We start from the raw sequence: 22,107 nt of genomic DNA on the forward strand, positions 1-22,107 counted from the left end.
GGGGGTGTTCAAGGAAAGGTTGGACATGGTGCTTAGGGACATGGTTAGTGGGTGACATTGGTGGTAGGGGATAGTTGGACCAGGTGATCTTGGAGGTCTCTTCCAACCCTAATGGCTCTGGGATTCTATGATTCTATGAGAGGTGCGGCCTGATGGCACAGAGCCGTGAAACCACCCCACCTGGCTGCGGTGTCCCCACAAAATGGCCACACCGGGGCTGCTCTCACTCGTTATGGGATGGCCCTGATCCCAAAGACACCAGGTCCCTGCAATGTCACTCCTACTTGAGCCTGCTCAGCAGGGGCTGAGGGGCTGCCGTGGCCTTGGGTGGGCTTTGGCCCTTTTGGGGCCAAAAAAAGGGCCCTTTTTGGCCCTTTTGCCCCTTCCCCCAGCAGGACACAGGTGTTTTTGGCAGCAGCCAATGGAGCAATAAGGGCATCTAGTGGCATCGCCCCTCCCCAAGGTGTTCAGCGCCTCACAGCATCCTCAAAAACCCCCTTGGGTGCAGCTGTGGCCCTGGGGCTGCCCCTTGGGTGGCACGAAGCCCCTGGCTGGGGAGGTGCTGCGTCATGGAGAGGGACATTGAGGGGACCCAGGGCTCCAGCAGCTCAGCATGGAGGGCTTTGGGTTCCTCTGGCTGCCCTGTTCATGGGGACAGAGACCTGCAGCATACATAAGGGAGCACAAATCCAGGCCAGCAGCACCCAGCACCTCTGACCCGGCTCCATCGGGAGGTTTTGCAATCCTGGCCCATGGGACAAGGCAATACACGTGTGTGGCCCCCCCTGCATGCAGGGCAGTGATGCAGCATAGCCATCATCCAGGAGAAAGCAAACACGAAATGATGGCTAAGTGACAGATAATCATTAAGTGCCGCAGGGGATGCTTTCCGTTCCGCACAGAGTCTGAAAAAAAATAAATTAGTTGTGTTTTTTTCTTTTGTTTTGTTTTCAGGATTTCAACTGACTGCACCTGTCTGGCCATGCTGTTCTCCCCCTCTGCCATCCCCTGCCACGATGAGGTTTTTGAGGGCAGAGCTGTGAGGTTTCCACCGCCAGCAGCCTCGGCTCTGCTGTGGGGTCAGCGCCAAGCCGGCTGCCGGCTTTCTGCCCCAATGCCAGCCTGGCCAGTGGCTCCCAGGATGGGGCACGTGCATGTCTGTGGCCATCCCGCTGGGAGCCATGTGCTTCCCTTTTGTTGGTGAGCACTAAAAAGCCTCTGCTTTGCTTTAAAAATGGCATTTTTTTAGCTTCCCTGCTTAACGAAGCAGCACGAGCGTCCTTGCAAGCAGCGGCGGTACCGAGCACTGGAACCCCGCACACGGTGACACAAACTCTGGCACCAGAGGCACTGAAATCGGATTGCACAGGGTGAAATGCCACAGAGGTAGGCACCAGTCCCAGCTGCTGCTAGAAACAGTCAAGCAGGGAAGGGAAAAAAATGTTTATAGCGGGCAGCTGGGTGATGCAGGTGTGATTTTTAGGCTGCGTTTCATATTTATAGCTGCAGTAGGATGCTCAGTGCTTTTGGACAGAGGGGGCACGGTGGAAGATCATAGCAGGGTGAGCACAAATGGTTTTACGGTGCTCACAGCCAGCCAGGAGTTACAAAAGGGTTGCTAAGAGCGCAGGGAGGGAGGCTCCAGAAAGCTTTCTGGGAGATGAGGAGCCGCAACTGCTGTTCCATGGAGATTGATGAGCTTAAAGAGGGGCTGTGTAACTAAACACGAGAGCCTCGGCCACAGGGCATTAATCTGCGGGGAGAACTTGAGGTGCTTCAGCCTCACGGTTACCGGCCTCGCACCGCCGGACACGGCGCCTCAGTGCCCTGGGTCCTTCTGCAGCCCCGGAGCCCGCTGGAGCTGAGCAGGCCACGGGATCTGAAGGCAGGGGGGATTTTCTCCCTGCCGGGCTCAGAAATCAGCAGGGTTCGGAGGGCTGTGCTGTTTTTTTTTTTTCCCTTTATCTAGCCATGGGATGTGGTTGCTTAAAGAAATCAGCTTTGGAGCATCGCAAACACGGAGCTTTGCTCTAGCTGCATCCCATGCCTGGCGGTGGTTGGCGTCTGGTACCAGGAGGAGTTGCGGAGCCCCACAGCTGCAGGAGCAGACGGAGCAGAGCTCGTGCCCACCTTGCACCACGGGATGCCCGTCAGCCACTGCCACTTACGACCTCAGAGACTTGGCGTCGCTGCAGATCCCCGCGCCGGTCCCTTGCTCTGAGACCACTTCAATGCTCTCCCTCTCGCCGCACAGCTCAGCTGGCAGCCTTAAATAACTTCCACTAATACAAAAACCCACAAACATGCTGTGCCATGCTCCACCGAATGAAACAAAGAAGCCAAAGACGTGAATCTTTACCTTTTTTAATCAAAAACATACTCTGTTACAGAATTTCAGGAAAGTTAACTACAGTATATTATCCACAAACTAGGTCTAATGAAAAACATACAGTAAGCTACAAAGGAACTACTGGGAATTCTGTTGACCGCTTATCAAAAGGCAATGGCTAAAAGGATAAATGTGTAACTAGGCTTTCATGCTCAAAAAACCCTCTCGCGGTGAGTTTTGGGTTATGGGTACTTCGCGGCTCCCAGTCCAGCGGAATCACACCTCGGCAGCGCTACCAAACCTCACCAAAAAGACACAGAAAGAAAAAAAAGGTGCCGGAGCAAGAAAGCACTAGGTGGTTTTGGTGACCTTTAAAGACATGAAGTCCTGTAAATTTCGGAGCGATGCATCGCTCGCTAGGCACAACAGCAGCCAACAGCGCCGAAATCTCTTGGGGTCCATAGGCAAGAAGAGTTTTTACTTCCCACCAGGTCTCACCGAGTGCAACTTGCACGGCCCCGCAGATCGCGGGGACCTCAGCGGCATCGTACGCGGCAAGTTTTAACTCAGCACCCCTTGTGGAGCACGTTCAGAGATAACACGATCGAGAACAGCGTTTTGGAGCTGGTTGACCCTGAAAGGCCACGTTCAGCGTCCAGCCCCTACGTGCTGACTGCTGGAGAAGCGCTTCTCTTGGAAACGCTGCTGTAACCTCTCAAAAATGGTGTGTCCTTGGCGGTATCTGACAACGGAACATCTAATTTCATAGAGCAGCTGTTAAGTCACACGGGGCCTGGAAGGAGAAGCAGGGAGAGGAAAGAGGATTTCCTAAATGAAGTCTGAATCCCACTTAGAAGCAGCCCCATCTGGCTGGCTTTAATTGGTTGCATGAAAGAAGTGACCGGCGCTCCCAGCCACGCCGCGCAGCAGAGTAAGGATGCAGATCAAGGAGACAGTCCCTTCGAAAGCGCTTACTCTTCCGAGAAGAGATTAAAGATGTCTCGCTGAAGACCACCATCAAGACATAAACAACACCGGAAGGGTTCGGAGGCGGGAGACCCCCCCCAGGTACAGCAGCGCAGGAATTTTCTGAGGGTTCCCAGTGAAGCGGTCGAGGCAGTCGTTCCTGAGCTACGCGGAGAGGACGCTGTCTGTCACCTTTAGCAGTGTCGCAAGAAGTAAGATGGTCTGAAAGGTAAGGCACAGGGAGCTGGACACGGGAGCAGTGAGTAGGCTGCTCCAGCAGCCGGGCGAGCGCGGTGCGTCCTTCGCACGAGGTCCCTCCACAAAGCAGCCGGAGAACTTCCAAGGTTTCCAGTCCGAGAGCCAACAAAGAGATTCGTTTTGCAGCCAGAGGTCCAGGTTGCTCACGCGCCGTTCTTAGCAAGCCCAGGAAAACGAGGTTAAAGACCAAGCCAAGCAACTATTTCTAACCAGCACCACTTGGCAGCCGTGTCTCCTTCCAAAGGCTTCCTGTCGCACAGAGCTGCCCCAAGTATTTTTACACCATCCCGCTGAAAAGGTTCCTTCTACTTCTCCATCCCATTAAATTTCGTCGCTTTCAAAACCCAGGGGATCACAGCAAAATCCACCTCACCCTTTCAGTGGCAATCCCAGCTCTCCACTACACGAAACAAAATTATTGTAGCACAATATTGGTTTTTTTTTTTGAGGAACACATAATTCAGGGCAACAATCAGAGGGGTAATTAATTCATAGAAAGAACTAAGCAGGCACGGGAGCAGGACTGCAGGCAAGAGATCGCTAGCTGAAAAAAATACTTGTTGGATTCGCTGAATTTGAGCCGTTGGAGATGCAGTTCTGGCGTTCTTGACGTGCCTGCCTACAGCGTGCACGGGGACTGTCAGAGCTGTCAGCTAGCAGCAGCTCTTTTGTGAATCCCAGAAAAAGCCACAAATGCAAAGCTGTCAGAGGCTCGACGTGCTGCTGAAGGGTTCGCAATCCATTATGCGCTGTCTTTTATGCCTCGTAAGAAATGAGGAGGAAAAAAAGAAAAAGGGAACATTAAAAGCTAAGAACAAAGTTCCCGTATTTTGCCCTTTTAGCGGTTGCGATTGCATCTTATTGTTAACTGCCAGGAGTGTAAGATGAATGTCATTTCAGTATTTCTACTGCCTGACACAGTGTTCAGATTTCTTCTGATGTGGAGCCCGATTTTCTTGTTTCTGATCAACTCCTCTGAGGTTATTTTGTTGCTTCTGGCCATCCAAATACCGTCGCAGGCACCATTCACTGCAGGTAGAGACTTAGGGAAGCTCGTGAAATGTCTGCACGAGACCGTTACAGCCTTATCAGCTGCATTCTTTTAGACTAATCGAGGCAAGAACACCAACAGGCAGAAGCATTTTCGCGCTGTTTTATAGGAGCTTGGCACACTCAGAAGACAACAAATACAGAGGATTTCTGAGGGGCAGCCACTTACGGAAGATTCACCAAGATAAGCACCTTGTGAAAGTGAGAAGTGAAACGGGGAGAAAGCTCACGGGCTCCTGATCAAATGAACACTCCAAGCGATTCCCAAAATTAGAGGCACCTCACACCCAGCAGTAAAAGCAGGGCAGAGAATTCAACGCAGAGGCCGATGAGGTGTAGTCAGTGTTCATTTCTTCCCCCAAAGCAAGTTTCCTGTTGTGAAGTGTAACCCGGGTACGCGTTTTCCCTGGTTAATAAAGAGACTTCTCTAAGGATGAAGTCAGAATCCTCTACTGCGGGCGTTCCTGAAAATCTGAAGCTTGCTCTTCTGCTCGGACAAATGAGGAGAGAATGGAAAATGAAAAAGGTTTTTAAAACCTTTAGTTAAACTAAAGTCCTCGAGGAAAGCGAACGCTGATTTCTTCCAAACGCCAAGAAGAAGCCAGGTGAGAGGAAAAGGAAATGTGATTTCCGTAGGAGTTAGCGTGAAGAAGGCAACACTGTTAAGGAAAATACTGAGAAAATTCATCCATTTCTGGACCTGCTTCCTGGCAGACGTGAACCGACGCAAATTCCTACCGCTATTGGCTGCTGCTGCTGGTCTCGCAAAGGAAAAGTAATCCATCACGCGAGATCCAACGGTTTCAAGGTGCAGAATTACATAAGGAAAGCAAAACTAAATTTATAAAAACTCAGGGTTTTCATAATTTTATTTAGACTATTAACTAGAGAGAAAGCATACATATTGTATCTGTCATACAGTCAATACATTTGCATTTTTTTCTACTATAAATTCTCTATACAAAGTCATTGCCAATTGATACGGTCGTTGATGGCAGTAGGGCTTAAAATAACCAAAGAGGTATAAAAACAAGTTTGCCATCTTGCCCTGAGTGGAAATGGTGAACAGATACAAAAACTGGATCCGAAAAACCGATGGAATATTATACATGATTTAATGGCATACGCAAGTAAAAAGAGTCATGCAACTTTTCTTTTTTTTTAAATACTTGCCAAGTTTTCCTCGAGTAAAATCATCGAAGTCAGTAGTAGTTATGAAAATAATGTTCCTGCCATTAGGTACTCGTTAGGCAATTTCAGTGGCAACTTTGCAGACTGGGTATTTCATGATATTTAAATCGAGTGCCAGCACTGAAAGCATCCATTTCTTTTAGTGTTTTAAAACCCACGTGTCTATATAAATAAAAATCTAAGATATCTTTTTAAAAACTAGTGAAGGAAAAGCGACGTTCCTTTTCCTTGCTATTTTTAATCAATGCCTCGTCCCTCACTTTTTATTTATTATTTTTTTTTGGCAGTTTCTACCTTTTAATCTGGAAAAATCCTAACAAGATAGTCAACAAAATAAAGAAGGCTTCTGTTAACTATTGTTCCCTAAAAAGAACATCGCAAATGGGTTGGAATTTTCAAGTTGCTATAACGTGTTTATAACTATTAGAAGGAATTTTCAGATATAAATATATATATAATATATATTCTGCATACAAAAGGCTCCTGTGGGGTTTATCACCCAAGATGCCGTAATAGAGAAGGAAAGTTTTCAAAGGGAACAAAGCCAATACTGGAAGGGCTCTCTGTAAGGCGTTTACCTTTCGCGTTAAGCCCTGAGCCATGTATTATGACAACTAAGTTCTGAAAACAACTGAAATCCAAATTCTGCATGTTCAGGTTCTTTCTGCTAAGAGCAAGGCGGCAAACACATTTTTAAAACCCGGTTTTAGAAGATTAAGCAGAACAAAAAGTAAAATATATCTTCAGGTTATAAACAGAGTTGTATTTTACAATCCACCATCCTCACAATATAACGGCCCACAGCAGTGCAGCAGAGGGATCTCAGTCTAAAGGTTGTGGGTCTGCGATAGGCATGGTATGAAGTACTTCATCTAGAAGCTGGAGGGCACGGTGCAAGTGAATTTCAATCCAGCACGGTGTCTCTTTGATGCTCTGTCTTGGGTAATCAGGTCCCCAACCTTTTACAAAACTCATCCTGAGTATGCATAAGCGGCGAAGGTCATCTACGCCAATTCCAGCAGCAGCTGACAAACCTAGACAGGAGAGGTTTCAAGTAAGTGTTCGCAGACACGCTTTTTTATTTATCACCTGTTTGTTTAGCCAATTCCTCTTTGCTTGCTCGTTTCTCCACGTCCACGTCCCTCTCACCACAGCCGAGGCCAGTCGGTATTTCTAGATCTCTATCACCACAACTCTGCAATTATTTTGCATTTCTTCCAAGTAAGGTTTCTTTTTCATCATTCTGCGATCTTGAAAGGGTATTAAAATACCAAAAAAAAAGTTGGATCTAAGCGTTACGGTAGTTACTTCGCCTAATAAAAAAATGAACGCAGCTGGCCAACTTCAGATCGCAACCACGTCTAGAAGAAAATGTAAATACTTTCCCCAAAATGCCTTCAGCATTTTGTAACGTAGCTGGAAAGCTCCGCTCGGCAGTACAAGGAATCCAGAAAATACCATGGCACACGAAGCAGTCTGACACACCTAAGTAGTATTTCAGCGTAATATCAGGGACGTAGAATTTAGCAACTAAAAAAAACTCCAGGCCAACATAACTTAAAAAAAAAGGGCACCGTTACAGCCTCCTCTTCTCAAGAACCTCATAAATTTAAAGTCTTCCTAAAAGCAGTGAAGGACTCCGTGGTCCAGCTCTCCCCATTGCTTTCAGTAACGTTTTTCCGAGCTTACATCTCAAAGGTTGTTTTTCCAGCTAAGGTTGAAGCCACCTGAAGTACCTCTGCTTACAGTAAAGCAGTTACGCTGCGTGACCTCGTGTACAAGCTTTCTGTTGGGCCTCAACGCTTAACAAGCGGACGCTGAATATCCCCTGAAGGCTTGGGAGTGAAAACCGGTGTGGGGACCGGGTACGAAGCAAACAAATGCAAACTTACCGTGATGCCACCCCCGTCCAAACCCTGTTACCTCCTCCCACGGTCATTTGGACCGTTGGCGGGGGGCGCTGCTACGAGGGAAAGCTGCGTTGTTTTCAAAAGAAGAAAGAAAAAGGAGACCAAGCAGGTCGATTTACTTACTAATGGCTGGGGCTATTCCACCTACTGATCCTGGTCCGGGGATGTTTCCTGCTACTGCTGCAGCTTGAGCAGCAGCAGCGGCTTGAGCAGTGGCAGCCTGCTGTTGCATCTGACGATGACATTGGCGTAAATCAAACACCTTGAAAAAAAATAAATAAATCAATATCAAACTCTGTAGGCTTACCAAAACCAATGAAGAATTCCTCAGCTCCCACCTCCAATGAACTGGAGCTCTCTGCTCTCCAGAATAAATTCTTCAGTCACAGGCTGCTGAAATCCCAATTTTTATCAAATGCGAGGATTTCCAGAAAACAGGCGTACAAATAAAAACAAGATGCCAGCAAGTCCAGCTTCACTTTGTCAGGCTTTATTCTTTTTCAAGACGATGCTAAATTTCTGGCAGCCGTTAATTTAAGAGATCGAGATCGTTTGACAAAATACAACATTAGTTACTTTCCCGGTATCTAGAGGATACTTTCAGTTAGGATGAGTTTTTTAATGACTCTAAAGAGACGTGTCAAATGGATTTTTTTTTCCCTAAAGATGACTTTTTTTTAAAAAAAAAGTGAAGTTGACGATTCTAAGATGATAATGAAGTCTGTGACTCCGAGTTTGATTTGTTTCAGTGCCTTATAGCTTCCTTAAGATCTGCAAGAACAGAAAGTACGCTGCTTCCCCCCCTGGTTTTCCTCGTGGAACATCAAACCAACCTTGATATATGCACTTGGGTAAATCTTGTGAACAGCATCCCCTGGCGCACGCCCTGCTTCTCTGTCCAGGTAGTAGCTCTGAACGAAGACCGCGTGGTCACTGAGGCATCGAACCCACACGTCACCTTCTCCTTTGCACTCCAACTGCACCCCTTTACCTATGTGCAACCTTGGAAAGAAAAAACAGCTCCAATGCACCTGTGTTTATACGCTGTAAATCATCCCTTTAATAAAGAAGTCGTCAAACAGTTCTCCAGGAGGCTACGAAGCCCTAATTTATATTTGGAAGTTAAAACAAACGCACTCCACTTGTACGAGGGCCTGAAGCTGTGGTTATTATCGTGCGTATAGCATAGCATGCGGTTATGCGAAATCTGGGAAGTCAAAAACCATCTGTGACGCCACGTAAAGACATATGGGAAACACAGAATGCAGAAGCGATGGGATTCAAGTAGGAAGAAACCCACTCGCTGACAATACCGGGATACCAAACACGTTCGGGGTTCTGTTCCGAAGTGGAAAAATCCCCCAAGCGCTCTAGCATGGAAAGTAACTCGAGCGCATACACAAAGCCGCATTTTCATGCGGAGCCGTGCGTTCGTTTGGATCACGCCGCAGCAATCCAGCGCTTTGATTGTCACAATGCAACAGTTTGGAAGACACGGGTCTGTTTTATTCCTTTTTCACTCCAAAGAGGAAAAAAAAAAAAAGTCCTAAGATCAGTTCTCTGGGCTTCCGCATCAAAGCCCGGCGCGTGCACGGTGAGAATGAATGAAAATTCCAGCTAGGTCTCTATCAACCTTCCTTTGTTCCTTGGACAAATCTGTATTTTGCAGTCATTCTCGCATCACCGTGGTACGGGGAGCTCATTTTCAGCTCGCATACATAATGGCACGAGCTGCTAATTTTATCCTTGAAGGCACAGCCTTTGAAAGCAACGAAAGGCAATGTGCTACTGCAAAGCAGGGACGTTCTTTGTCACCCGGCTCACATGCTGAATGCATTACAGTAGTGGCCTAGAAAGACACGTTCCGCTATGGTTGATTCAGGTTTTTAAAAAAATGGATTGAAAGGGAGCCACACACCAAAAACAAAATAAAATAACAAGTATCCCCAACAGCTGGAGCTCTGGGGGGCTGCAGAATACCTTGCTCTCTCAATGGCTTCTGTTCTATGCACGTTGGAAAGCTGGCCCAGGCAAAAGCGGTCTCCTCCGGAAGGATCCACGTATCCATCGACGGTAACAATGGGACAGCTCGAGGGGACCTTGAACGTTTCCCCAACTTGCACGTCCATTTCGAAATACGCAATGGAACACCAGTACTCTGGAGCTGAAGAACAGAGACGATGAACGGAGTGAAACGCACGGCAACACCTACAAACCCGTTACGGCCAGCCGGGTAGGCCTTCTGCAACTACATCTGTCGTTGAGAGTAACGCTGCACGTTTAAATAAGCAAGGATAGGCAGAGAAATGTTTGCTAGCACAGACAATACCCCACGCCACGTGAACACAGAGATATAAAAGTAAGCCCAGGTGAAGTCAGCTTTCTCTGTCCTCTTCAGAAAGCAAACCAGGTTTGGGATGCTGGGCAGAGGGGCAGAAACATCGAAGCCCACAGACTGATCTCGTCTGTAGACAAGAAAGTCGGCCACCGGATAAAACAAGCGTTAAGCAAGGGAGCAGAACAAAAATGGCTTGGCTTAATAGCAAAGAGGTGCCTTTTACCTGATACTATTTCAAAAACTGACTGCAAAGAAGGTACTTTGAAAAAGCTACCATGCGAGGAAGAGAAACCCTGATCCCTTACAGAGGATGCCACTGAAAGAGTTTCTGTCTTCAGACACCTTAAGAGTTTCTCTCTTCCAACACCTTAAAACCTGAAATTCCCCTAAGATTCAATTGTTCTGTCAGAAAAGAATAAACCATGAACTCCTTTAATTATTTCCATCTTCAAATAAACACTCGTGTGTCTGCGTATTACGCCATTATTAATTATATTGTTAATTTCTTATGTCATTATTTCTAAAACATGGGGGTCCAAATTCAAGAGAAGGCATCACAAAGTGGCTCCTCTCCTTCTGTCTTCCCCTTTTGAATCCCTCCCACTAAATTCAGAGCGCTTCATTAAAAAAATGCACATTCAAAACACCATTGTCAGCTTCAGCAGTACTTCGCATTCTATTTGAGATTTTACTTACCAGGATGATTTGATATAGGAGGCTGGAATGCAAGTTCATTGTGAACTGGCCCTTAAAGAGAAAATATACAATTTGTTTTACACGAGGGAAGAAAAAAAGAAGGTCTTTCTTAACCTGTTTTGGTTGAAAAAAGGACTTGTGAGGATGCCACTTATTCTAAATCCCAGAAATATCTGAATCAAGCAGCCAAATCTAGAAAAAAATGCCCACAGAATCGATGGGATTTGAAAATTCAGAAGCAGAGAGCTCCGTTTGCATCCCAGGAGGGAAGGCTGCGGTGTAACAGTTCTCTGTGCTGCTCGAGCCAGCTCCGGGAGATAAAAGGGAGATGGTATGGAGCCAACTATAAGAAACCCTCCATGGAGATGGGGAAAAAGAAGTCCAGAGAAATTGTTTTGGAAGGAATAGATAGTGAATGTGGTCTTGGTAAAGGTCAAGCCAATTCTTTCCGCTTTTATAAACTAACTGGCTTCCTCACAGGCAGCAGAGGACAAGAAGAAAAGGCTGAAACGTAGTATTATAAGTAACGGCAGCTTTTGCAACAAGATGTCAAAAGCAGGCACAATGTTGGGAGGTGTCAAAAGATGCGACTTTCTGAAGTGAGAAGAGGCAGCAGCCAAGAAAAGCTCTGTGTGGTGCCACCAGGCAGTTACAAACATTAATTATGGAAAGCTACATTCACACACAAAAAACATTTATAGAGCCTCTACAGCACCAGTGAAGTCTTTCAAACTCGGTATTGCTGACAAGGAGGGAGAGCAACGAGGTGGGATCCTAAATGAAATTTAATGATTGGACCTAAAACTATTTTTCTGATCCAGACAAGCTGGAAATTCAGCATGAACTCACATTTTCTCCCTCATTTCTTCCTAACAACACTGCTGCAAAAGGATGGAGTGGTTAAGCAGTATATTAAGAAATATTTATATATATATATGTAATGTATCCAGCCAGAAATGTCCATATTTTGGAGGAAAAACAGATCCAAGCAAGAAATTCCCAATCAACTTCTGGACAACTGTTTTTCCACACAAAAAAAAACGGTCTTCCTCCAAGACTGCAAAGCTTTACGAAATGGAGGTTTTAGAAAGCAAATGGTTTTTGTTAGAGATGGGAAGACATCAAAAGCATAGGTGGGATCGTTAGAGCCATGTGAATTTGTAATCTGTTTTAAGTGAGGAAAGTGCAAGGAGTTTTTATATTTAACTGTCAGAATATATTAAAGAAAGTGACGGTAGTTCTATAAAAAAAAAAGGCACGGGGGTAAAAACCCATCGGAGGTGACCCTCGCACCACTCAATCGAGCTGAAAACAAAAGACATGCTCTGAAAATGCGGAACGCTTACAGTAATGTCCAGGATGCATAGGTGGGTGATGCTGAAGATGGCCATTCTGGTGGTGAGGTATGGTAGGTGTGTAGGCTGCCGTCCGACTTCCAGTCCAGGTTGTGGTACTATCTGGAGAACAGAAAAAAAAGAAGGAGAAAAAAAAAAAAAAAAAAAAAAGGAGAGGTTGGGTTTTAAGGGACTTCTTCCCGGCGTCTCATTTCTAAATCCTCTATTTCTCCTGAGCGTTCGGAACCCGGTTTTAGAAAGCTAAGAAGAGCGCACGTATGTGTATACTCACTGTGATGGTAAGTAGCTGGCTGAGCTGTAAACCCATTCTGCTGAGTTCCTGGCTGAGGCCCTGAAGCAATCTGTAAGAGTCCATCACTATGGCTACCTGTCAATATACTGGGAGGTTGACCTGGTAAAAGAACACACTACCTATTCGTGAACGTTCCAAAATTTGAATGAAGAAGAGCTCAGCGCTACCGGGTAGGAAAAATGCACCCAGCTAAGGGCACTGCAATACACAGTTCCTACACGTTCGGTTCCAGAACTTTTTTTTCCACCCACCGGAGTGCTTTCGGAAACTGGAAGGCAGACGCTTGGCATCAGCTCATTTTGACTCTGGGACACCCAAGGGAGGCCACTTAAATCTCCGTTCCTCCAAAACGTATTTTTAACAATAGTGCTGGAATACAGCTGCGTACATCACTGGACTCCTTCCTCAGAAACCTGTTTTGTTTTGTTTTCCTCCCAAATAAATACATTTTCTAAGCTTTCAGGTAAAACCACGGGTATTTCAGAACAGGTGAACGGGATTCAGTAAGGCTTCAGCTCAGCCGTTAACACTAAACTGATCAGCACTTTCACAAGCACACCTGCACTCTCCAACTGGTCTGCCTAGCGGAGTTGAACGCATTGAAAACTCGTCCTAAAACTTACAACAGCGTTGGTTTTTCCTGTCCACTTGGCACCAACAATTAGAGCAACGATGGGAAGAAGTTACTGAGCGTAATGCAGTTAAAATCACCTATCCTTTTTCTTGTTTTGCTACTGGAGACAAATACAGACCTCAAGTCTCCAACTGTTCTTAGATTTAACCAAAGAAATCCTTGCCTAAAATGAAAGAACGTAATTGAAACACCACGTTGCCCTGATTTAATTTTGCTAACATGAAATCCGTTACACTCACGCAGGCTCGATATCAGAGTGATAAAGAGCACGTGAAACCCCCTTCCCACTTCATGGCTCCCCTACATTAGGGCCGCGGGACGCTGTGTATGTAACAGGGACTCCTAAAATGAGGAACGAGCTTGGATGTTGGTAAACCAGATTCTTCCGCTCGTATCAGATACAGACCAGCAAGAAAAACTTCACCGCAGCACCCCGCTGGACTCACAAATGTATTGATCAGGGCTGCAACTCTGGCAGTACATTGGACCATTTTTAAAAAGTCATGTTAAAACTGGAAGACAATTTTAGCGGCACGCTAAAGAATCGTCTGGAGACGTCTCTACACTGCCACCCGCTAATAAGTCTGTTGTCCCACTTGCTGTTGTGATAAAACATTAAGGTTCTCCTATTCCTGTAGTATTTATTCCCCTAACAGCCATAATTTGTCAGCGGTCAACAGTTTAACATCGTATCGTTGAAGCTTTGGAGCACCCAAACCAGTCTCCCAACATTCAGGTAGTGTCCGTTGAAAAAAGACAGGGTTAGCAGGAAAACTTAGTCGAATTACTCAGCAAATTAAAAGCTTATTTTAACACTTCTAAGACTGCATAGATCGTACCGCCACACATTTAACGACGCGGGTTGGCAGCAGCATAGTTCCAGAGCAAGATCTACTTGGCAAAATCATGGGTTATCTCTGAGCTTTCACGTTTTTACGGTTTAGTATTGCATAGAAGCTCAACGATCTTACTTGTTGAAGCCACAGGAATGTTGGGAAAGTTAGTGGTGCTGGTAGTGCTAGCCTCGGTAGGAGCTAACATGGCTGGGGTGCTGTAAGGCTCCGTAGATGCCCTGTTACTCGGCGGGTGCTGGATGGTTTGGACCGAATGTCCTTCGGCAGAAGACAACGACGGCTGCGCCTCGTAATCATGAACGTATTCGTCTTTCACCAACATGCTCGATGGGGCTGCGAAGAAACGAACGTTTCAACAAACGAAGCTACCTCATTTTCAAGATTTAGCTGGGAACCGTAGCGTTACTTTCGAGCAGTAACAACGCTAATGAAAACTACTGGGGGGAGAATTTAACCTAAATAAACTATCCTGAAGCACCAAGAGAAACGTCTTGTAAATTACAGATGAACACCGGCTGGCAAAGCAAACCACTTATTTTGTCCAAACCGCCATCAAAATTGACTGGAAACAACACACAGCGCAAGGAAGTTACTACCAGTGCCAGCAGAACTTATTTCTACGCATCCTTACTCAAACTTTCTTATCTTTTTGGAAGGAAAAAAAGAACAGCTTTGAAACTCAGCAGCTATCAGCTGCACAACTTCAGCCTTCTGAGTAAGATCCGCTGGACATTTGGCGCCCAGACACAGAAATAAATCGTGTCCCTATCGAAGAGGATTTAACACAATTTGTCCCCAGCAGAAAGGCGACGGTAAACACAACTACTTACCAGAACTCTGTAGTGTCAGTCCTGAGAGATCTTTAAAAAAGAAAGAAAAAAAAGGGGGGGGGGGGGGTGGAAAATTATCATCTTTAACAGTGTTTGAGCATTAATTTTCTAAGCCTTTACAAATTGCTGTTATCGACTATTTACTACGTTACATGCTGTTCCCCTCCATCACGAGGCAACTCCCCGTGCTAAATTATTTCTAGAATACACAGTAACTGCGTGCGAAGCAAACAGAGGCTTGAACAAAAGCCACAAACCGTTCTTTAAAATTCGCAAGAGAGGTAAAAGAATTAATTCCATTAAGAGGTGCAAGAACACAGGAGAACAATTCATCATCGGATCATTAAAAGGTGGCTTTCTAACGAGGTCTTTATTTCCTGCATTCCAAAGGAAAAACATTTCACATTTTATTCCCACCACTGTTCCATTCTGAAGTCAAAAGTCTACTTACCGATGCCGGGCGATACTACGCGCTCATAATGGTAAGGATTGACACAGACACTGTCACATTTTAAGTCAAAAGCATACTGACAATATTTAACATGCTTGAGTTCATTTTTATGAAGATCGGGCCACCTCCAAAGACGAGCGTAAATCACATGGGGGAATCCCTTGCGACCAGCCACCTAAAAAGTTAGACACAAAAGTTGGTTGGGAAAGTAGCACGGCATTGCCCTTGACTTAGCGAGGAGCAAAGCTGGAAGAGGACAACCAACAACACAACCTGCCTCCGTTATCAAAATATGCAGGGGGAGGGGGGCGGAAAAAAAAGGTGGTACGGTTTACTCGAGTTCTGTGCTCAACAGAAATCTGGTCGGGTTTTGCTACGGTTAAGTCAACACCGTGATTTTTTTTTTTTAAGGAAAAAAAAAAAAGACTGCGTCCAAAATGGCAGAAGCAGAAATTTGTGCTGAACGTCGTGTGTATGTTCACCCTCCCCACCATGGATGATGAAGGAGCTTTGCCCCCGAAGAAGAGGAACGAGGCGCTAACCCTACCACTGGAAGGAATTTCCGAGTAGAAGAATGGCCAATCCGTTAGAGTGACAAAAATTAAAATGCTTCGAGGGTAGACAGAAAGCTAGCCAGCAAACATGACATCTGCCCTGGAACGAGTAAATCGCAACCCAAGCTGTGCAGGTACTGAGTACTGACGATACAAAGGCTAACGTACGTCCTCAGTGCGGCCTCCTCGGAGTACCTTAGCAAGGGATCAGAGGTCTTTCTTCCCACTGCTGACCAACACAGAGTGAACAGAAGCTTGTAGTGAAAATACCGGGATTAAACAGCCGAATTTGGTTACGTGACCCCCTTTTTTTTTTTAAATATATTTTACTGCCACACACACACACACTCGTTTAGAACGGCTGATGCACCACCTTCTGCTCCTTTGGGGAAGAAAAGGAAAAATCAACTGCTGCAGCAGTCCAGAGCCACAAAAACATGCCTACAAACGGGGGCGAGGGGCGGGGGGGGAACGCGACAGAAGAGCTACTCTTCCTCAACACGCTAGGATCCTGCGCCACTCCCTTTTGCTCCAGCTTCGCTAGGAGGAAAACATCTGGTTTGTCACTTGTACTAACCTGAAGCCTCCCATCCAGCGTTCTCTGTATTGTAACGCACTTGCTAGGATGAGCTCCGTTTGTGGTTATAGCTGTAATCAAAGAATCCAATTCATCTTTTTTCTCCTTTAGCTTTTTAACTAAACTTTCAATTGCGCGTTTGGCAAAAGTTTCGCTCTCTCCACCTTGGCGATGGCACATCAAGCTGTGAACAATGCTCAGACAAGCATCATTACTTGTTGGCGTGTTAGTAATAGACATATTGTCCATTTGTCACAGCTTTCTCTTTCGGATCAAATGTCAGTTTGGGGGGCTGTTATGATTTTCAAGCTGATGAACAAGAGATGATCCAAGTTAAGGGTTAGATGTACTGTCTCTTGGTAAAACCTAGGAGGAAAAAATATCTACATTAGAATCGTTTCTTTAACAAATTGCAGATCATGTTTCTAAGGAAGGCTGCGGCTTTTTGCTCCTTTTATTTTCAAGCTAAAGTGCAGGATATTAAAAGCACAGCAAAAAAAAAATCTGTATCGCTCGTCCCGTGATAGCTAAAACACGCTTAAGACACCGCTTGCACAGGTTTAGAAATGAGATTTTGGTTTTTTTTTGCCCTTGTAACAGCACTTTGCTAATTGAAAGGCCGTTAGCTCAGCTCCCATTTCATTAACACCGCTCGGATCTTTTGATTCGAGAGCTCCAGGATCTCTTTCCTCCTTGCGGATCCAGAGAAATCAGGCGAAGTCACTGAGAACGCCTTTCCAAACGGGCTCTGTCAAACAGAGCTGCCTGTGCTAGATGTAAAATAAGGAACGAAATCAGGACTAAGTTCACCCTCAGGCCTTTCAACTCGTTTATAAAGCAACATTTGCCGTAGGTGCTGGTCGTTGTGTCATTCTCACAGCTAGCCGACCTCCTCTTTTTGAGGTTTCATGAAATTAAGAAGAGCTGGCCTGATTCTGAATTGCCAAAACGGGCTGATTATCGCGTTTCACCACGCTTTATCCAGCGACGCAGGTGTCGAGCGCTAGCAGAAAAGGAATCTGATCTTTTCAGAGTGCTGCTTTTCAGCCAACTCTGCCTGAAGAAGCTCATCCCACCGCCGCAACCCTACCAGCTACGTGGTCTGACCTTCGGAGAACGCCAGCATCGACGGCACGAGATCTGAACTTTCCTTCAAAGGGAAAACTTCCTGAAACGGACGTGTTCTCCTCCGTAAAGACGCTTTGGGGTCTGATTTCTCCCGCAGGAAAGCAACCCCCTAAAAGTTTGGGGAGGGGTTGCCTTACCTAGCCGTTCGAGTTTCTCCCTCGGTGCTAGTTTTTGGAGCTTTGGCTCAATGAGCCTCTTTTCAAAGTCAAGCTGAAGCTGCCAGTCATTCTCCATGGCAACCTGAGCTCGTAATAAAGCTGGGAAAGCTCGCCGGAACGGCGCTGGCCTTCGATGTAAGGCAGCATCCCGGATAGGCACGCGGAAACGATCAGGAATAAGGGACTAGATAAAGCCATCAGCCAAAAAACGCTTAACATCGGGCACGCGGCTCCGCGCCCCTCGCACTCTGAATGAGAATTTCGCTCGCTGGCTTTCAGAGGAATAAAATCCAGCAAATAAATCCCCGTTTAAGCGGAACGATCTTCAGAAACGTTGAGTCACCCCCCCCCCCTCAGCTGCCACCGCACTCAACGGGAGCTTCTGAGTGCTCAGCAGTTTTTCAAAGCCGGGCCACTTGTTCGGGATTTGCGACGCCGCCGGGGCGCAACCGCTGGGGTAATTCGGGAGGCTTCCTTACGAATCCCTCCCGCCCCGTGTTTAATCTTGGGGTTTAGAGCCCCAGGAGGCGGGTGAGAGAGCGGTTAGAAACCTGGCGGGTTATTGATAAAGGCCGTGACGTTTCTCGGGGAGCACCTAAAGCATTTTAAAAGGTTTTCTGCAGACAAGCCACGCGCCACGAACCTAGCTGCTCACCGAAAACAGCTCGACGAGCCTACCTTCGATCGAGTCACGCGTTCAGGAGGTGCCTCGACACCCTCCGAGCGCATTTCTTTTGCGTGCGTGCAAATAAAAGCGAGATGCCATCCACGTTTTCAGCCGATGGCCTTCGCAGACAAGGCTCGCGTTCGGCAGAACCTCGGATTTTGAGTGATTTGGGGCTCGCTGGATGTGCCCGCGAACCTCACTTACTTGGGATTCCGCTTTTGGGACAAGGGGCGGTGAGGAGAGACGGGACCACGAGGAAAAAAGCAGCAGGAGGCAGCGCCGGAGCAAAGCTCAGCTCCTCCTCACGCAGCCTCCGAGGATCTCGCGCGCATCTGTAACGAGACCGGAGCGGAGCGCAGGAGGAAAAGGCCCCGAGTTACTTCAAACTACCTTAAGGGAAGTCCTTTAACTTGAAACCAGTTCGCGGCTTGGGGAGAAAAACCAAGCCAAACCGCGACCGCCGCACGCTTACGGAGACGCGACGGGAAGGCAGCGCGGAGGAACGCGATCCAGCGGTCTGCGACCCGACGGAGCTCGGGGAAGAGGGTTAATCCCGGCCCCGGCGGTGCCGTGACACTCTACCCGTCCTCGTTTACAGTAGGGTCGGAGCCAACGGCAGCTGCGCAGGGCTCGAATTCACCGAGGAACTCGGGGTCTAAAAATGTTGACGGGCCAAATGCCACCGGCTAATTACCTTCAGGTACGGGCAAGAGGCCAAGAGCCACCCCCAACACCCCTCCGGGTCACTTTCTCAGCACGTTTTATCCCTCGTTTTCACGGCAAGCCGCTCGTTTTCTAGGCAGGAGAGAAGTGGAGGGCCTTCAGGCTGTTTGCTGGACGTAGCACGCCGAGGAGCGGTGCCGTCAGGAGCGACCGGATCGCAATTTTTAGCGTTTTAGGTTGGAAAAGAAAACGTTAAGTGGTGTTAATTTTTAAAAAGTCGAGTGTTCCGTTTGCGTGCGCGTGTATATTTATGTAAATACACGCACGGTGCGTCCTCGGCACAACTGGAAGAATCGTTTCTGCGTAGGTGGAAGGGTAACAAAGGACTTTTGGGAAGCTTTTGATGCCGAAGGGAAGCAGCCCCGCAGGCAAGAAGCTCCCGATACAGCGGTGAAAGCCCAGAGATGCTCAGGAGGAGGGCGACAGACAGCCCAAATCCCAAACATCACGGTGAGGGGACACCCTGGGGCGCGAAATAAATGCGAAACGGAATCAAATCCTAATGAACAAACTTAATTTTCAAGCTGTAAATCTAAAGGATTTGGGTTTTTGGGGGGGAGAAGAAGGAAAAAAAATAAGCGTCGCTTGCCTGAAGCCGCTTGCGGGAGCGCGAGCCCCGCTCTCAGCCATCCCCGTCACAGATCGGGAGCGTTTTGATCCCAGGCAGCGTAACGCTGAACAGAACGGGCTCGTCAGAACAGTTTCACGCGAATAAAGGGACCGGCGAGGCTCTTGCATAAGCTCGTTGCCTCCAAAATTAGCCCGCCACAAAGGCGGCAGAAAAGCAGCGCGTGCGGCGGGGAGCTTTGAAGCACCACAACGCGGCTCCGGAGTTTTTGCTCTTTAATAACGCAAGGGGTGGAAGTTGGCTGATAAAGACGATAAAGGAAAAAAAAAATCTATAAAGCGATGAAACAAAAAGGCAGCTCGCGATCTGATGAAGATCCGGAGCAGCGATTCAACTGCGGATACTTCCCAGGCTGTTATCTACTTGCCCAAGGGGCGAACAGGAACAAAATGTTTGCAGACATGAGAACAATTAGCACTGAAGAGCGAGAGGAGAGCGTTAAAGGTGCTATGCTAACCCTGCTCTGCACGGCCAGAGCTGGCGCTCGTCAGAATACCGAGGAAAGAGTTTTCAGAGTGGCACCTAGTCCACCTTAAAGCAAGCGCCCGGCTAGAAAAATAAGCACGAGCCTCTATTTCTTGCTGGAAGAAACCTGCAGGTGTTTTAAGCAAGAAACGACCACAACGTTGGAAAAAAAAAAACAACAGAATCCTTATCTCGCCTTTCGATCTGAGCGCGTGGGGGGCAGGACAGGATGAAGAAGGCGGCACCACTCCGCCGGTACAGCTGCGCGTGCACAGATTTTAAATCCTCCAAAGGTGCGCTTTGCATCTTGGCTTCCCCTTCCCTCCCTTTGTTTGTTGTTCGTGTTGGGTTTGGGTTTTTTTTTTTTTTTTTTGAGCAAGCACACAGCTTAAAAATCTCCTCTTTTCAATACAGGCTTCTGTACGGTCAGAGAAGGAAGAGCACGGAACGTTACAGCGTGGTATTAAGAAGGGAAGCAAATTCCTTTCCAGCTGGTCTGTCTGAGCCACCCAGCGGGACTCCGCGCCCGTCCCCCTGCCTATCCCGGCACCAGCAGGCGAGGAGGGGGGCGAAGGGGAAAGGGGAAAGAGCCCACGTGCAGCAAGCTGCAGGTGGCAGGGCCCCTTGCCACAGAACCCAGGCCGGGCTCTTCCTCGGGAGGATCCTACAAGCCCCATCTTCCCGCAGGAGGCTTCCCCAGGCGAGGGCAAACAGCAATTTGTCAGAACCTCACCAACAGAGGCAACAATTGCGGCCGAAGCCAGCAACAAGGGGAAGAGCGGAGCCTCGCGGAGGCACAAGCACCGATTCCTCGCTCGCGGCCGACGTTTCGATACCCTGGCGCTAGGTGTGCGAGACTGCAACGAGAGGCAGATGGTATCTGCGCGGGGATAACGTTCTCCGCGTTCCGAAAGAAATCAAGAAACCACTCTGGGTAAAGCAAGCGCGGAAGATTCCAGCCCTGAGCCAAAGCAGTGGGCTTGGGGGTTTGTTTTTGGTTTGCTTTGTTTTTTTTTGCAGGGTTACCGACGTGGGCAAACGGCGTCCTGACGTTGCTGGCGGACCCCAAAGGGGCTGCCCGGCGAACCTTTGTTCTCCTCGCTCCCAACTCGGCCGCCTATTGTTGCGAGGAGCCTTACGGAGGAGCTTCGGAACAAGGCTCCCGAGCGGCTGGAGGGGAAAAGAGTTTGAACGCTTTGCCGTGGACTCCGGCTCTCGCAAAGCAAACTTTCCGTCGGCTTTATCGAAACACGCGTGCTTATGCAACGAGCAAAATCCAAACGGCTCCTTTCGCGGGGTGAGGAGGGCCCGGACGAGCTAAACCCGGCCAGGAGCTCGGTGAACGGCGGTACCAGGCCTAGAAGCGGAGATCCCGGAGCCCCTCGAGGGTCCCTGCGACAGCCCCGGGGGGTGACAGCGGCGCCTCTGAGGGGAGCCCTGAGGGGAGCCCGGCGGGGGGGCAGCTCCCCGGGCCTGACCCGGGATGGGGGGTGGGAGGGGGGGGGGGAGGGTCCCGGCGGGTCTCAGCGGTGCTGCCGGGCGCGGATGTTACCTGGGGGCCGCTCTCCAGGCGCGGCCGCGCTGACGGGGCCGGCCCCGGTACGGCGGAGCGGCGCGGAGAGCAGGGCCGGGCCTCGTCCTTCCTCCTCCTTCCTTCCTTCCTCCTCCTCCTCCTCAGCCGCCCCCCCGCCCCGGCCCGCCCTCCCCGCCCCGGGTTGCGGCGGCGCTGAGAGGCTGCGGAGGGCAGGGCAGGGCCGGGCCCGGCCGCCCCGTCACGGCCCCGGGGCTGCGGCGGCGGCCGCCGGTGATGGCGGCGGCGGGGGGGGGGGGGGCCGGGGGGGGGGGGGGGGCGGGGAGGGGGGGGGAGCCGCGCTCCGGCCTCTCGAGCTCCGCCGCCGACACGTCCGGGCCGCCGCCGCGCATGCGCCACATCCGGGGAAGCGCCGCGCGCTGAGGGGTTGGAAAAGGGCGGGCCCCGAGTGCGGCCGCTGAGGTGATTGCTGGGAGGGGGAAGGCGCAAGGGGAAAACGGCAGGGCTGGAAGCGCAACGGAG

The 22,107-nt window shown here is 48.6% G+C and overlaps 1 protein-coding gene across 2 annotated transcripts; it reads right to left on the reverse strand.

The window, feature by feature from the left end:
* Positions 1–5,533: 5,533 nt before the first annotated feature.
* On the reverse strand, positions 5,534–21,765 carry SMAD4 (SMAD family member 4). Of its 2 annotated transcripts, XM_035309444.1 has the most exons (12): positions 21,610–21,765; positions 16,286–16,653; positions 15,155–15,329; positions 14,704–14,733; positions 13,991–14,206; positions 12,365–12,484; positions 12,085–12,195; positions 10,739–10,789; positions 9,685–9,868; positions 8,538–8,706; positions 7,828–7,966; positions 5,534–6,828 (listed from the first exon to the last, which is right to left on the reverse strand). In XM_035309444.1, the coding sequence occupies exons 2-12, from the start codon at positions 16,532–16,534 to the stop codon at positions 6,617–6,619; spliced, it is 1,656 nt and encodes a 551-aa protein (XP_035165335.1). In that variant the 5' UTR covers positions 16,535–16,653; positions 21,610–21,765; the 3' UTR covers positions 5,534–6,616. The 2 variants fall into 2 exon arrangements, with proteins under 2 accessions (XP_035165335.1, XP_035165336.1); XM_035309445.1 differs by lacking the exon at positions 12,365–12,484.
* Between the last annotated feature and the right edge of the window lie 342 nt (positions 21,766–22,107).

Source organism: Oxyura jamaicensis, chromosome Z, assembly GCF_011077185.1.
Source record: "Oxyura jamaicensis isolate SHBP4307 breed ruddy duck chromosome Z, BPBGC_Ojam_1.0, whole genome shotgun sequence".
NCBI classification, from domain to species: Eukaryota; Metazoa; Chordata; class Aves; order Anseriformes; family Anatidae; genus Oxyura; species Oxyura jamaicensis.